A 17745-nucleotide genomic window follows, 5' to 3' on the forward strand; every position below is an offset into this window, starting at 1 on the left:
GGGAGTGGGAGACGCTGAATATGCGGTTGGAAAGGTACGAGGAAATCCAGGATAGGGCGAGGTCTTTGATGCCAAAGGAGGAGATGATCTGTAGTAGGAGGCAGTGGTGAACTGTGTCGAAAGCAGAGGACAGGTCTAGAAGGAGAAGTACAGAGTATTGTCAGTTAGCTTTGGCTGTAAGTAGGTCGTTAGTGATTTTGGTCAGGGTTGTCTCAGTTGAGTGATGGGGCGGAAACCAGATTGTAGGTTGTCAAAGAGTAAGTTAGATGAGAGGTGGGAGGCAAGTTCAGCGTGGACGTGCTGCTCCAGGAGTTTGGAAGCGAATGGGAGCAGCCATATTGGGCGATAGCTGGACATAGCAGTTGGATCGAGGGTTGGCTTTTTAAGGATAAGCGTGATTGTGGCATGTTTGAAAGCAGAAGGGAAGGTGCCAGAAGTTAGTGATAGGTTGAAGAGGTGGTTTAGGGATGGGATAAGTGTGGTGGTGACGTTGGAGAGGAGGTGGGATGGGATGGGGTCAAGCACACAGGTGGTGAGGTGCGATTTGGAGAGGAGACCACTAAGCCCCCTTCAGTGATGTTGGATAGGGAGGTTATCGGGTTTGGGCATTGGTCTGGTATACAAAGGGGTTGTGGTGGTTGAACAATGAAGACTTGCCTTGTTTGGTCGATGTTATTTTTAAAGTGTGTGGCAAAGTCCTCAGCAAAGATGAGGGAGGTTGGAGGGGGCATGGGGGGGGCGGAGGAGCTAGTTAAAGGTTTTGAATAACGGGTTGTAGGATAGGGAAGATACGAGGGTCGTGAAGTCGGCCTGTTTAGCAGAGGTGAGAGCAGATTTAAAAGTGAGTGTTGCTTGTTTGAATGCAGTGAAGTCATCTTGCGAGTGTGTTTTCTTCCAACGCCGCTCTGCAACCCTGGAATAGTTCTTTTATGGCTTTGCAGAATTGAGCTCAATGTGGAGTAGTTCAGGAGAAGAAAAACTAAACTTCTAAACCGCTATGAAGCTCGTTGACTGTTTCATTGCAAAATAAAATTTGTCATCTCCTCCTGCACTTGCTCCTGCTTCACTAGATGCCACTGTGTTCATTCTGTGGATGGTTATGGAGGAAATGTCATGACTAGAGGCTCTGTGCAGTGCAGGCTAGTGTGGCTGGGATATTTAGTGCGGTCCAGACTGTCAGTAAAGATGGGAGCATGTTGTCCAGCTGGAGTAATTATCTCCCTGATGTGGCTAGTGGGACAGCATCACACCCTACTAAAACTGAATTAACACCAAGAAGGTGAAGTCATAAAATTATGGCAAAAAGTCAACAGACGTGTTAATGATATACAAATGATGAAAAAATGGAGCTAAAGTTTCAAAACATCTTGATTTAATAATTATTTAGTATGAGTGCCATGCCAGACATAATCTCACTTACACGTCTTGGCAGCTATCAATGAGGTTATTTACCGCTGTCTGAGTAATGTATTGCCATGTGGAATCTGCTTGGTCAAATCATCAAGATCCGCTGCTGACAGCACCCATTACAGTTGTGTTAGCCAATGTCATCTAAGATATTCAGAATGGATCAGTCCTTGAAAGAGCGTTACGGCCATTTCTCCAAAGTGTCCCCAGAGCTGTTTTTCAACTCAACAATACCTGGTCACATGTTTCTTGTGCTACTGGGAGCAGTCTGTGTAGCCTAAGCATGCTAACATGGCCAGCAGCATTTCAACATTTGTTTCCCATTGATCACATCTGGGACATCATTGATCAGCAATTGCAAATGGAGCTGCCAGCAGTGGATCTCGATGAATTGCATGCCCAAGTGCATTCATTGTGGTAAAACATTCCTCAGACAGTCATTAATAACGTCACTGATAGCATGCCAAGGTGTGTAAGTGCATTTCCTGTTCATACTTGCTACTGAATAAATCAAGATGTTTTGAAAATGTAGTTTCCATTTTTTTTTATCATTTACTCATCATTAACACATCTATCGATCCTGTGACTTCCATCATTCCACAACTTTTCTTTATTGATGTTGCAATTTCAACAGTGTCTGTTTATGTATACATAATATGTGCATATATACACTCACCGGCCACTTTATTAGGTACACCTGTCCAACTTCTTGTTAACACTTAATTTCTAATCAGCCAATCACATGGCGGCAACTCAGTGCATTTAGGCATGTAGACATGGTCAAGACAATCTCCTGCAGTTCAAACCGAGCATCAGTATGGGGAAGAAAGGTGATTTGAGTGCCTTTGAACGTGGCATGGTTGTTGGTGCCAGAAGGGCTGGTCTGAGTATTTCAGAAACTGCTGATCTACTGGGATTTTCACGCACAACCATCTCTAGGGTTTACAGAGAATGGTCCGAAAAAGAAAAAAATCCAGTGAGCGGCAGTTCTGTGGGCGGAAATGCCTTGTTGCTGCCAGAGGTCAGAGGAGAATGGGCAGACTGGTTCGAGCTGATAGAAAGGCAACAGTGACTCAAATCGCCACCCGTTACAACCAAGGTAGGCCTAAGAGCATCTCTGAACGCACAGTGCGTCGAACTTTGAGGCAGATGGGCTACAGCAGCAGAAGACCACACCGGGTACCACTCCTTTCAGCTAAGAACAGGAAACTGAGGCTACAATTTGTACAAGCTCATCGAAATTGGACAGTAGAAGATTGGAAAAACGTTGCTTGGTCTGATGAGTCTCGATTTCTGCTGCGACATTCGGATGGTAGGGTCAGAATTTGGCGTAAACAACATGAAAGCATGGATCCATCCTGCCTTGTATGGAGCATCTTTGGGATGTGCAGCCGACAAATCTGCGGCAACTGTGTGATGCCATCATGTCAATATGGACCAAAATCTCTGAGGAATGCTTCCAGCACCTTGTTGAATCTATGCCACGAAGAATTAAGGCAGTTCTGAAGGCAAAAGGGGGTCCAACCCGTTACTAGCATGGTGTACCTAATAAAGTGGCCGGTGAGTGTATGTGTGTGTATATTTGTGATAATGTGGTATATGTCTGTGTATATATATATAATGTGTGTGTCTATATATGTCTGGGTAAACACTGTGTGTGTGTGGCCCACAGCGCCCTAGTTTTCAACTTGAAAAAAGGGACTCTGGTTAGGAAACAAGGATTCCGAAAAGTTATCCTCACAGTGGAAGGTATTTATTAAAGGAAAGCTTCTATTTTAATATGATGGCTATTTTAGTAGCTGACGGGACTTTCTGAACTGTTTAGATTGGTTTCTGTCCAAGTTCACTCTAATTACATCCCCTGAATCCCGAATCAACTAAAGTTTTCATTTGAAATTATCCACTGTGGTAAATTATAGATGACGGAACAATGAATTGGTTTCATGGAAGAAGTACGAAATACGGCAACTAATGTTTTTTGTCCTGTTGGTCAATACTGCTTATGCCCAATGTGGGTATTTGCCATCAATGGCTGCTGCTGCTGCACACTTGCATTTGCAAATATGTCCATTTTTTTAAGTTAAAAAAAACATTGCTTTCTTTGGTAAGGGAATATAAGAAAATTATCACCAGACCTCACTCCGATCCCTGCTAACCGTATATAGAAATAAATGGCCCGCATGGTTTTATGATCGTTGACCTCAGTTTCCTACTTTATTTATTTTTTATACAGCTTCCAGGGCTGATCTTAGTCTCCTATCATTAGGTTATCCATATTGAACAGCTTGGTATAGAGGCTGGGAAAGCATAAAACCTACTATAGTCCGCCAATATGTGTATCAATGAATGTGGCAGTGTCTTTATTCTTACACTGTGGATTATAAACCTCTCAAATCCGTAAGTTGTCCTTTCAACCCAAATCTGCCTCTTTATTTTTCCACATTTTTCAGTAAGTTTTAGTAAACAAGGATGCGGATACCCGTTGACTTTAATTTACTGCCAAATGATATTAATGCTGCACGGTCAGTGTAGAGAACGGGAAGGCATGCTGCTGTCATTAACATTTGGGGGTGTTTGTCTTTTGCAGCGCACGTTGGAGCAGTGCAGCGTCTGTGCCAAGCCAATCATGGAGAGGATCCTGAGAGCTACCGGGAAAGCCTACCATCCGGGGTGCTTCATTTGTGTGGTGTGCTTCCGCAGTCTGGATGGGATTCCTTTCACCGTGGATGCATCCGGACACATCCACTGCATCGAGGATTTCCACAAGTAGGATTTTTATTTTCCCTTTTAGGTCCAGTCTGGTTCAGTATTCAGACTTTAAAAAAAAAAAAAAAGGTAAATTTCAATTTAGGACTGTAAATATATGAAAATACTGGTCAAAAGTATACTTAGTATAACGGGAGCAAAAGGGTCCAGAATCGTCGTAATCACACTGTTAAATGGTAAAATCTGCATCAAATGGTGAAAATTTACCTGCAGATTTCATTGCAGAAATCCTGTGGATTTCCAGAAGATTTCACTCTGTGCATCGGAAAGGGAAATCCGCTGCATAAATGAACATGCTGTGGTTAATGGTTTAATACTGTGAACTGTCACAATAACGTTGTGTATGTTGCCCACAACCTGTGGATGAACTTTTGTAAAATCTTTAACGGCACTGTATATTTGGTCTGTGTGATAATTCCTTTAGGACAGCACTACCTAAAATGGTCAATTTTCACTAGCTGTTGATTTTTTTAGTTGGAGTCTCCAGAAACCAGACTACATAAGAGGTTGTCAGGAGTCCTCTCAATATGTGAATACATAATACTAATGGCCCTGTGTAGTCCAAAGCATTCGGATAAACCGGGCAGAGTGCCCTAGAACACTAGCCTAGATTTTGGCCACATAGTCGGGCAATAAATCATACTCACCTGCTTGGTTACTTGTGTTTGATATGTTATCAGTCTATAATAATAGGAAATATTATCATAGTCGGTCTATGTGTTATATTTTATAGACAATTATGAGGGAATAGGGCTAATTAATAGTGCGGTCTGCGATTCTTGTGGTGGTTTGTGCACATTACGCCCCTCAATAGCTGCAGGAAATCAAAACTGACATCTGTAAGTTTATATCTCGTAGCTTTGTCTTCACATTCAAGAGAAGATGTAATTAGGGGGCTCTGACAGAAATGGCTTCAGACTGCTGCTCACAACTATCTGCCCAAACTGACATCACAGAGAGGAACAAAGCTTTCTTGCACAAACCAGACATAGCCCTCATACTTGTGGTGCAATGACGAGGATGAATCCTAATGAGCAGGCCTGCACGGTATGGCTTCTTCATACTACGCCTGTGAGGTTGCCTTAGTGCCAAGGAAGTACATATTCCTTGTATGTCACATATCAGTTTGTCAGCTTGACAAATTTCAAAATACTGTATTACTCGTGTTGTTACCATGAAATGCATTAAATTCTATGTTAAGCAGAAAACTAGCTATTGAAGAGAAAACTGAAGGTGAAAAGTGGTTGCAGCTAAAATTTAATGAGACAACTTGCAAATTTACTAGAGAAGGTTAAGGGCGAGTTTGTACTGTATTTTTCTCTCCTTTTAATATTGATGATATCATTGGGGGTACTACACTCAACACTACACTAATCAGCTTATTCCCGCTATGGTGGCTGGATTTAAATGGCGTATGGAGCCAGAGCAGGACAGCGCCATACACTGATTAGTAGCTGCTGCTGGGAACTGCAGGACAACACCTATTCACTTGAGCAGGAACTCATCAGTATTAAATCATTGGACAACAGCTTTAAGTGCTTTTATATTTTTGACGCTTGTCGATAATTTTCACTCCCCTTTTTAGTTGTTTTATAAATCACTGTAAAGGTCTAAACATTTATGTACCTAACCATACTATCCCAGTATCCAGCCGACATTCAGTCATACACTTCCGGATTTGAAATTTACCATTTTTTACGGCAGTGGGGTTTGGTTTGTTTTTTGGGAGGGTTTTTTCCTTTGTTGTTTTTACACTGAAGTTAAATGTACCCAGCTGTAAAATAGATAAACCCTTGGATTATACTTGCAAAGGTTGAATACCAAGACCTTTAAAACATTTGTACATGAGACGAGATCCAGGGGCAAAAACCTATATGCTTCCCCTTTCATTTACAATGTGAATTTAAGTGTAAATCGGAGCTCTGCACTGTACAGAAATTATTCAGACCAACTAAGGAGTAGGACGTTATTCTCAATATTGCTTAAAACCAGTGATACACAACACATACACCGTGGGCAAAAGAGACTGACCATTACCACTTTGGACTTATATTTCCAGTTCCAGCTGACATTTACCCTTACTGCTTTGGACTTATACTTCCAGTTCCAGCTGACATTTACCCTTACTGCTTTGGACTCATGCTTCCAGTTCCAGCTGACATTTACCCTTACTGCTTTGGACTTATACTTCCAGTTCCAGCTGACATTTACCCTTACTGCTTTGGACTTATACTTCCAGTTCCAGCTGACATTTACCCTTACTGCTTTGGACTCATGCTTCCAGTTCCAGCTGACATTTACCCTTACTGCTTTGGACTTATACTTCCAGTTCCAGCTGACATTTACCCTTACTGCTTTGGACTTATATTTCCAGTTCCAGCTGACATTTACCCTTACTGCTTTGGACTTATACTTCCAGTTCCAGCTGACATTTACCCTTACTACTTTGGACTTATACTTCCAGTTCCAGCTGACATTTACCCTTACTGCTTTGGACTTATACTTCCACTTCCAGCTGACATTTACCCTTACTGCTTTGGACTTATAATTCCAGTTCCAGCTGACATTTACCCTTACTGCTTTGGACTTATACTTCCAGTTCCAGATGACATTTACCCTTACTGCTTTGGACTCATGCTTCCAGTTCCAGCTGACATTTACCCTTACTGCTTTGGACTTATACTTCCAGTTCCAGCTGACACTTAAAAGATAGCATGTACTGGATTTTCTCAAATTATATTTTGCAGACAATGCTGGATTGGGTCAGAGTGGTGCCATGTAGTGGATTATTCTCTCTCCATTCTAATTTCTGTGCTCTTCTGTATAGCAAGAAAATAAATCAACTGTTGAACGTTTACTTGGAGCTTTTGCTTTTCCAGTGATTGGAGAGTGAATGTAGAAGCTTGCCGTTTTGCATGCAATATAGAAGCTATTTTTTCTTGTTACAGTGTATTTTAGATGTTGAGGTTCTTAAGAATCCAGGTCCTCTTAAAAGACTTGTACGATCAGTATACTATATATACACTTATTCATAAAACAATTAGGGATCCAGCCGCCTCTGCTTCTCCCTTAACACTTCTCCTTTTTTATGTTTTTACTGTAGGCTTGTTTTGGGTTTCTTGGATAAGTGTGAAATACATCTTTATTTGTGGCCAGGGAAATGAAAACTTTTTCTCCCCTAATCCATTTAATCCCTGGGTGGTGTGTTTAAATCCTGGGTAGCACGATAAGAATTTCCTAAGACTGACTTTCTTTCTTTGATCTCTCTTTTATTTAAATGTCCTAAAGCCTTAAAATCTCAAGGGATGCTTCTTGTGTGTGTTATTTTCTGTGCTGTAGCCAATTGAATGTACATATATTTTGTTATGGTTCAGTAAGTTACGCTTGCTGTATAAAGTGGAACGGCCTAAGAGGCGCTGAAGTCCCAAGTTCTTTTCTGGGGCCGCACCAGTCGTCAGATTTTTCAGATATGATCATTTTAGTTGGGTGAATAATTTCTTTTGTTCACTCATAATACAATGCACGACACTACAATCACAGAATTACTTATTCACGAAATAAACCAGGATAAAGTCTATAAGGACTATAATGTGCAGCATGATTCTGGATAGTTTAAAGGATCTCGGCAGGTTCCTGGCAGCTTCTTCCCACCGGCTCCCTTTGAGTGACTGTATTTTCCTGCATGCAAGCACAAGGCGACAAGGGGTAAGGTTCCTCCATGTGGAGAGCGACACGTCAAGACTGACATTACGAGGTGAGGAGACTTTTAAGCCTCAATGCTCCACTGAGAAATATGCAAATTGTCTTTTCAGAGAGGAAAAGGACTAGAACTCTAGTGCCACCTATAGGAAGTAGCAATCCTAACAGTCAATATCGACTCTCCAATGAGTCTTGTCACATGACTTAATTTGCAGACACTGTTTCAGGGTACTGCCTCACATCAGTGCAAAGTGTGAGTACAGGGAGAGACCTGTCACTCTAGGGGACCAGGTGCCAGAAGCCACCGCGCAGTGAGCCACATGGGGGACTAGTCAGAAAGGCGGGTCACCTGTGGCTTTTACAGTATGTTTTTTACTGCAGCGTTTCAGAGAAAAACAGAGGCAAACATACCTGGCTGAAATCAGACGGCCAGTGTCTGATACCTAGGCAGCATGTATCCGCTGTCAGATTGTCTTTAAAAGACATGTAATGCCTAGGAATCCTTGCAGACAATGTATAACTTCTGCACTCATTTTTTTTTGTATTGCTTTCTAGCTTTTCTAATTCCAAGTTAAGCAACTGTTTTAATCACCTTCAATTAAAATGACATACCATTTTGCTGCTTTAGTGTATGTATGCGAGTTGAGCAAAAAAGATTTGCAGAACCCAGGTCTAGCATTGATAGTACGTGTCCTCTATACCAGAGCCCTTTGAATCTCCTACCTACCGACATCCCTGGCACCTTTTCCAGCATGATGTGTTGCACTGGCAATACCACAAATAGGAGATTCGCAGGTCTGGATGCCACAGACGCTACCAACACAACTACTGGACCATGGTCCTTCAAAATTTGACAAATCAGTCAGAGATCTGTCCTAGCCACGACAGTTCTCTCCCTCTCTTTTCTTAGTTTTAAAGCTAACAGCAAGGAGGTGGTTGTATCTCGCAGTGTGTGGGTAGTGGGGAAAGAATTTGTTTTCAGAGAGGGCAGAGAAAACAGACTGTAGATGGAATTGTTCGCTCCAGAAATCTTTTTTGTTTTCCGATTATTATTGTCTATAGTCTTTAATTCCATGTTGTCCTTTTTTACATGGTTCACAGCAACGGAGGAATATACATGCAAATTAGAATTTGTGTTCCTTTCTCTTTTTTAGGAAATTTGCACCAAGGTGTTCTGTGTGTAAAGAACCAATAATGCCTGCTCCTGGCCAGGAGGAAACTGTTCGTATTGTAGCATTGGATCGTGACTTTCATGTTCAGTGTTATCGCTGTGAGGTACATTCTTCTAAAAGCTGCTGATTTTTTTTCCCCCATATGTATTCTCCAAGTTTTGAAATGTTAATATGTTTTGTCTTATCTACAGGATTGTGGAAGCCTTCTCTCAGAAGGGGAAAATCAAGGCTGCTACCCATTAGATGGACACATCCTTTGCAAGTCCTGCAACTCTGCACGTATCCAGGCTCTTACTGCCAAGTCCAGCACCGACCTGTGAATTGAATAGCACCTCTACTTGAATGTTAGGAACGTCCTTAATGCTTTTCATTGCTCCTCGCAACTAAGACAGCAGCTGCTTCTTTGGTCAGGTTCATTTAGACACAATGTACAACTTCTCTTTTCACTGATACATTGGGGGTACAAGGAGGTCTCACATTTCTAACTGCGCCGCTTACTCTTCATTCATTAGGATACACTTAGTATTTAAAATTGTCAGCCGCAAAGATGTCTCTGGTACTTGGTGCATGTTACCTCCTCATTATTGACGTCAGTGCACTAGTAACCTAGATATATATCTGGAGAAACCAGGAGGCAATCGGATGCAGAGGGGCTTGATCGTCCTTACTAGTGGTTAGTGAGAAGTCATTGAATCATGGTTGTTACCTGAACCATGGCAATATTACAAAGCGGGTTCTCCTTCTCCACAACGTATGTGGTCTCCCATCAATCAGTCCGTCTTTTTCTCTGGCTTCGCTTCTTCATATAGCACACAGTTTGGCTTCTGCTGGTGATGGCATTTTCTGTTGATGGTTGTTTTAAATGTGCTTTATCAGTGGTACGTGGTTTTGAATCTGCCAGCGTAAAAGGCTTTTCCAGGTTAAAAGTAGTGTCGCCAAATTCCAAACTATATGCTGCAAAACCGTGAGGTGTAACTGGGATCCAGGGATACTCCAAACTTTCCAAGGTGCCTTACAGGTGTTTCTATGTCACAGTAATCAGGCGTTGTCCCGGGCAGGTATGTTGTAATTGTGGAAAGCCCTTCAGTCGGTCATTAGTGTCTACCAAAAAATAGGTGAACGTTATGGCCAGAATGTGATGGGCTTTACACAATCCTCCTCTTTACCATTCACTTACAGTACAGAACCTCTTTAGAGCTGCCAACGAGATGTAAGATTCAGGAAACATACTCGCTCATTTTGTTTCTCTGTTTACGACACATTAGAATTATATTTTTTTTTTAAAGGCCTTCGTAAAAAGACACACAAGTGCCTAAGGACACTTTTGCCTTATCATATGGTATTCCATAATATATACTGTAAATCATGCAAGTATGTGCTATGGAAATAAGAGAAGCACATGCATTGTTTCCAAATAAAATTATAATATATATATATATATATTTTGTATACTATACCTTAGATCTTTTTTTTGTTCTATAGAAGTGAAAGAAGGGTTTGCCAATATACATGTTGTGCCTTTTGTAGACGAGAGCTGCAATCTAGAATAACCTATATATGCAGAAATATCCCTTTATAGACATATTTGTGAATAGGTACCTTTTGTGTCAGTGTATATGTCTTCATGCTCCCCCCATCTAGGAAAGATCCTCATATATTGGTGTGGTAAGAGGTCATCCTCTCAAGTTTTAAAGACAATAAAGTCCGTCAGACCTGTTGATATTGGCTAGATTGGCCAATCAGGAAGCTTCATTCAGAGGTCCGTGATTCAGTCCGTTGTTCATCAGTGTTTTGTATTTTACTTACATCAGTGTTCAGTCAGTTTTACCATCAGTTTCTTTAGTGATTTTCACTGATGAAAAAAAGAATTAAATTACAAAACGTCTCCCATATATTACAATTGCAATCATGGACAGCACACGTACTGCACAGTGATGTTATCCATGTGGTGTCTGTGATTTTCACAGACACATAGATTTTCATCTGTGATTCTGATCAAATATATATTTGTCTCCCTGGTTTTCTTGCGGTCCCACAGTGCACAAAAAAACCTGGACTTGTGAATAGCACCTTAGAAGGTTACTTGTTCTATATGTGAAAATCGCAGAACATGTCTGAATGAGGCCTTAATGTGTATGGAGACTTCCATAGATCATCTGTTGGAGAGCGTAGGATCTACCGGTTTAAATTTAAATACCGCTGCCAGAGAGGGGTCTGCCAGATGCCTCTCCGCGTAAAACACGTCAACCCCGAGCTTAATGTTCACGAGGGAGGCAGGAGAATTGGCTGTTTGCTGTCAGAGCAATGCTCTTTTGGCCATCTAATGTGTATGAGCACCTTAAGTTAAATCGGGGCTTCCAAAGCAGTACATTCCATAAAGCAGGCCCATACTACACTGTGCTGCGAGTATTCATCTGTGTGTGCTGCCTTACCACCAGACCTCTAAATCTACTTCATCTGTTTCAGCTTTTATCATATATAATGTATGGTTCACCACAAGCTAAAAAAATGGTCTGTTTCTTCCTGAATAAACTGCAGCCTCAGACATCAATAAATATAACCAATGCAGAAAGGAAATCTCACAACTTTGCGCCCATCATACAGCGGTATGCCATCTCGACTGCTGTTTTGCAATTTATTTAAGATCTTGCAAACCACCTGGGTTTTTAACCCAGATCTTACACCAACATGGGTAATGGTTTCAGCCAATCTTATTTATTGTGTAACAAACTGTTATCCAATATACTTTTCTTATTATTTCTACACGGTTTTTAAGATTTATTCTTGTCAGGTTTTAAATCTGTCCTGACCGCATGATCAAGTTGTTCACTTATGTATCTGTTACATGAGCAGGACAGATTTGTATCCCTTACATGTACCTACAAGGAAGGTTCCTGACTGTAAGCAAAGGTCTTAGCGGGAACCTGTCATGGTGCCTCATACTACTGATATGACTGTATAGGCCTAATACAACAATAAAAGTAGTACTTACATTTTCTTTTTCTCTTTTACTAACCCAATAGGCCAGTGCTGAGTAATGAACTTTGAAGCCTGCTGTAAATTAGCCTAGACATTCATTGGGGTGAGCTGCCGTGCTCTGTGCTTCAACACCCCTCCATCCTGCATATTTTTCATTAGGCATCAAAGCTCAATCTCTCAGTGCTGGCGCATCGCATCACTACAAGAGGGGCATCATTTTTATTATCGTATTAGGACCTGTGTGTGTATCCATAGCACTAGTGTCAGTAGTAAAATTGTCCAGGCAGACCTTAGCTATACGCGCACATAGGCAAAGACCTGTCAATCCAGGGCTGCGGGCGGGGAGATGTCACCATGGACCTACGTGTCTGACTAGTCTGCGTGGCGGCTCGGTCCCTGCTTAAACTATGTGTTTCTCTGAAATTCAGCAGCGTTTCACAGACAAACATACCTGCCTTAGTTTATGCTGCCAGTGCCTGTCACATGCTGCCCCTGGGTCGGGCAGGATGTGTCAGCTGTCAGGTTCTCTTTAAAGACTGTGTTGACTTGATGCTGAAAACCTAGTGGAAGATAATGCATCTTTTCATTATGCTATAAATATGAACTGGCTGGAACTAGAATATCCCCACTAGAGTGTCCAGATCATTATGAATTGTCCCATAAATGCAATGTATCCCCTACAGAATATAGCTGCTGAACAGGTACTGCACCTTCTACCTAACTTTCCCCTGAAGAAAAAGTTTACACAAAAGTTTGAGCCATGTGCCAATATCTAGTTGCCTCAGGACTATTCATTTTGTCGTCTCTTGACGTTGAAGCACGATTGCTGCCGGTCTTGGCTCTCCAATCCCTGCTAGGTATGTGTGTGCCTTTCCATTGCTGACTTGACAAATATTTGACACCTTTTTTATATACTGTGTGTAAATGTGGATTCTTGTCCTACTGCAAACCAGTTTATCTGTCCTTTCCATTGGTGCAGCAGCAGCATTAGGCTGTACAGCAAATAAGAAAGATCCACGTCTGCTGCTATTTTCACCACCAGACTTGTGCTGAACAGCCCTGTGATGTCTGAAAGAAATGCATCTGCTTGTATTATTGTCAACGGTAATGAATGATGTCACTTGGAGGGACATGTCTATTGCTGAGATTATACTTTACTATGCACTACCCCACGTGGACTCATGCTCCTTTAACCTTAAGTGACCCATGACCCTCTGATGATGGGGTCACTTCTGGTCAGAGTTTCTACATCATAAAGCCCAGGTTGTGTTCTGTAGTGTAACGAACGCCCGCGATCTCAAGATACCCATGATACAATCTATGATCATCGCACTGCAAACCGTATATGCAATCAGGCATTCTGATATTGTCGTCTTCCACCAGTAATTTTCTGCTGGGGATTCCTATTGCAACCATGAAAGTGTCATCAGGCATTCCAGTCCGTTATAATGGTTAAGTGTTTAAGTACTTGTATCAGAATTTTTTATTAATATTCCACATTATGACTCCTGTTCCTTTGCTTTGGTACTAAGAATCACTCTTAACTCCCTACTGTCTCTTCCGAATGAACAAGTTGTGTTTACATTATATCCTCTCACCAGGTCTCTAGTTTCGCCTGTTCCTCAACAGCGTTTAGCTGCCTTGTTTGTAGGACCTACCGGGCCGACCTACCAGGCCAACAACAGCAGCCAAGCCATCAGTTTACCTTTTTTTCTTAACCATGAGACTGGTTACATAAAAATCGGAATTTGCACATCACAGACCTTGTTGTGGAGTGAATATTCCAAAGAAAACTCTAAACGCCAAAGATAAAGGAACGTATTGCTTTTGTGTTGCCATAAATCTTTTTTTTCTATTGTGACAAAAGGGGGGGTATCTGACATTGAGCTAGGATGTTCCAGGTATGTTACTGTTTATACAGCACCCAATATTAAATATGGCAAATATGGTAAAGCAATCAATAAAAATTATAATCTTATTGTACCCTGTTCTAATCTGATTTTATAAGATTTTTTTTACGTAGAATGTTTTTTCTGATAATATCCACGCTTCACATTAAAATTTCTATTTGCATTAAAATAGGATTGTGTCTATGAATGGTTTTGTGTTTCACTGACTTAGAAATCATTGTCCTTTACAATTCCCTGATGTTTATGATTGAAATTGTTTTCACGCAATACATGCATTAATGATACCTGGAGGACAAACTTTGGTTCTTGTATGGATTGCAAAATTGCAGGAATGTTTAGCTTACATTTGCAAATAACCTTTTAATCCTTGACTAATGCTAACATAACAGAATAGAGTTAATAGCTTTTTTATGTTATTACTTTTTAACCATCGTAGCATTAGTTTACAATAAAAATGACATATGTGTTGGTTAACTGTTCAGATACTGGTAAAAGCAGATAAAAACTCATTTCAAGTCATGGTGTCGAATAGTGATGAGCGAATGTGCTCGGATATCCTGTTATCCCAGTATCTTGGACGTGCTCGGATATTATGTTCGAGTCCCTGCGACTGCCTGTTTTATGGCTGTTAGACGCAACACGTGGGAATTGCCTGTGTGTTAGGCGATCCCTGCATGTGTTGCGGCTGTCTAAACCATGCAGCTGCGGAGACGCCCAAGACTCTCGGATACCCGAGCATGCTCTGATACGTTATCCAATCACATTCGCTCATCACAAGATATTAAAGGTTCAATGAATTTTGACAGCAAGAATAGTGGCACATTGTCGTGTGAATAAATCCTTAAGGCTATGTGCACACGTCAGGATTCTTTGCAGAAATTTCCTGAACAAAACCAGACTTTTTCCACAGGAAATCCGCATGCGTTTTTTGCGTGTTTTTCGTGCGTATTTTTCGTGTTTTTTTTTCCGGAGCTTCCCAATGCATTAAATAGCGTGAAATCTGCGAAAAATACACAAAATTAATGAACATGCTGCGGTTTTTACCGCGATTCCTTTTTTCGCGGAAAACAAACGCAACATGTGCACAAAAATTGTGCATTGCATTCTATTAATAGGATGCTTAATGGATGTGTTTTTTTTGCATCACAAAATGACTGTTCACACCAAGCATAGACACTGTGTACCCTTGTCATGTCTAGGCAGTTCAGTGCTCATTCCCACCTACTTGTTTTGCATCTATCTTCACCCTCCTTTTCTTTGGTTGAGAACTCTTGCTTTACCGGAATTGGATATGGATGCAAAAGCAAGTAACTAGGACGAGGTGCTGAACTGTCCACAACCACCTCCAGTGATCCATCATGCCAAGGGTGCGCCTGAGCTTGGTTTGAACAGCCATTTTGTGCTGACAGACTTCCTTAAACATCTTGTCTGAGATTGCATCTTTTTTACAATTGTGATATTGGATCTACTAGTGCTAAAAATTGTGTTACCAATAGATTGCCGACAACTATATACTTGTAGTCTGCCAATGCCTGATATGTGAGATCCCATGGTTGACATGTCTGTTAGTCGAGTCTCTTCCTAAAGCCAGTACAAACTGAGAAGAAAAAATCATCAGCCCTCCACACGCCAAGGATTTTAATACTACCGATATGATACTGCCGAAGTGTAAGCTGCCCTTTCAACCTGAATGTGATCGTAGTGGATCTGCTACATGACTGACTATGCCATTAAATCAAGGAACAAGAATAAAGAGGTTTGCCTTACTAATTGCAGAATCAGTTAGGCAACTAATAAAAAAAAAAAGTCCTAAGCACTTGCTCTTTGCTTTTGCTGCTTTGTGTAATACTAGTACTATACCTGTTTACATATATCCAATGACTGTTATGTTTTTCCCATAATATAATGTCCTGAGGTTCCCAGTAAACTGCTCATTACCAATCCTTCCAAGATGCCACTGACCTGCATTGTTCTGTTTTTAAGCTTTTGGATTAGAAACATGACTGAAATGATCCATATGACTTTTGCTTGGGGTGATTCTGAAGTCTCAAACTTTTTTTTTTTATCGCATTTTTATAAATTTGCCCTTAATGCCACATTATGTATATTAATTTATATACAGTGCGTGTAATGAATAGTAATCTAATTTTATTTCTGTAGCACCAACATATTCCATCACAATTCAGACATGACATGTACAAAGTTTCACATATTGCTGCAAATTAAGCGGAATGAGGGTCCTGCTCTGAAGCTTTACTATCAATAGAATATAGGAGTGATACAAAGGGTAAAAAAGTGCTCGAAGTGCAATGTCCAACCATCGGTATAAAAAATACGGACATTCAAATAACGCTACATGAACCAGTCACAAACTAGTATCTGCACAAGTACAGATACAAAGGGGTGTGTATATGTATGAAAATATATATATATATATATATATGTGTGTGTGTGTCTCTCACTATAATAATAATGTGTGCAGTATTTCATGCCGACATTAAGTTATCATGAGAACATTATTATACTACTAGCTAGGAGGAAATTGCTTAGACACTAATTGGGAAGCAACTAGCAAGGGTTTAATATTGGCTAAAATCCTGTTGTTCTCCCCATAGTGAAATTTACTTAATCAAAAATTATTATATGAAGTGCGGATTTAGAGCTTAGCAGTGAGGGAACAGGTTGTTCCTACAGCATTTTAATATCTTTGCACATACGGTAAATTGTTTTTAAAAAAAGTAGAGTTAATGCACAACCATTCAACGAACACAAGAACAATTTATCAATGAGACAGAAGTTAAACGTTGAAGTGAGATGTTGCAGGTGACTTGTGCCATATTAGTCAAATCGCACTATTGATTATATCTGAGGCACATTTTTTTTTATATAAAAAAAAAAGTGGGGAAAAGGCATGAGAGGCGTCTTGTTAGTCTCTGCCTTAGAAAATATCTTTTATTACGGTATTATGATTCACAAGGAGAGGCACAACCTGGATAATCTCTGCCAGTCCCAATGAGCAGAAACCCAAGTCCTTCAAAGCCAGGGTTGCCAACTGTCTTGAAATTCCTGGAAAGTCTGTAAAAATAGGGTACTCTTTTTTGCCTGTCCGTAAAAAAATTGTATGGTGTCTGTGATTTTTTTTTTTTTTTTTTACGCTGATGAAAACGTATGCAGATTATTTTGACTGTAATTATCATCATTTTACTGTATACAGTGAATGCAGATTTCATCTCAGAATTATGGGCTGTAGACATTGATCACTGATAATCATAATGCTTTATTATAGTTTTCAGATATTGTCTGTCAGTGATTTTTATTTTTTTTTTAAGTCCAGAAAAAAAAAGTCATGTTTGCAACGCTGTTCACCTTCTCAACACTGAGTCGTTGCACCTCCATTCTCATGATCTGTGGTTGGTGAAACTCTCCATGTATAGTCCCCACGCCCACCCCTTTCAAGCTTCTAGTGACCAAGAGCGGTGATGAGACTCCGATATCTGATGTAATCCATTGTTCGTTAGTGAAACATCCAGGTATGCAATATCTGTTGTTAGTGCATATCTCTGACAACACGGTTCCTCCTATAGTCCTGACTGAATCCCATCACTACCTAAAACTTATCAGATAAGTTGCTTTAAAATCTAAAACATCTTTAAACTGAGCACTTCCTTCCCCCAGTATAAGTTGAATATATCACTGGGGGAGGCTGTGGGGGCAACTTAATCCCTAAATACTTTCTAAATGACCCTGACATCCAATAGTGACTACCTGTTTTCCTACATTTTACATCGTATCAATCTGTTAGTGTTTCTCCA

The 17745-nt window shown here is 40.6% G+C and overlaps 1 protein-coding gene across 6 annotated transcripts in view; it reads left to right on the forward strand.

Moving 5' to 3' along the window:
- LPP (LIM domain containing preferred translocation partner in lipoma) overlaps positions 1-14104 on the forward strand; it is a 377393-nt gene extending 363289 nt beyond the window's left edge. For all 6 annotated transcript variants that reach the window (XM_077290271.1, XM_077290274.1, XM_077290276.1 and 3 more), the window contains 3 exons: positions 3995-4173; positions 9027-9147; positions 9236-14104. In XM_077290271.1, coding sequence (XP_077146386.1) covers positions 3995-4173; positions 9027-9147; positions 9236-9364 — 429 coding nt within the window. In that variant the 3' untranslated portion in view covers positions 9365-14104. The remainder of the gene's footprint in view (positions 1-3994; positions 4174-9026; positions 9148-9235) is intronic.
- Positions 14105-17745: the final 3641 nt, after the last annotated feature.

Source organism: Ranitomeya variabilis, chromosome 2 (assembly GCF_051348905.1).
Source record: "Ranitomeya variabilis isolate aRanVar5 chromosome 2, aRanVar5.hap1, whole genome shotgun sequence".
Lineage (NCBI taxonomy): Eukaryota > Metazoa > Chordata > Amphibia > Anura > Dendrobatidae > Ranitomeya > Ranitomeya variabilis.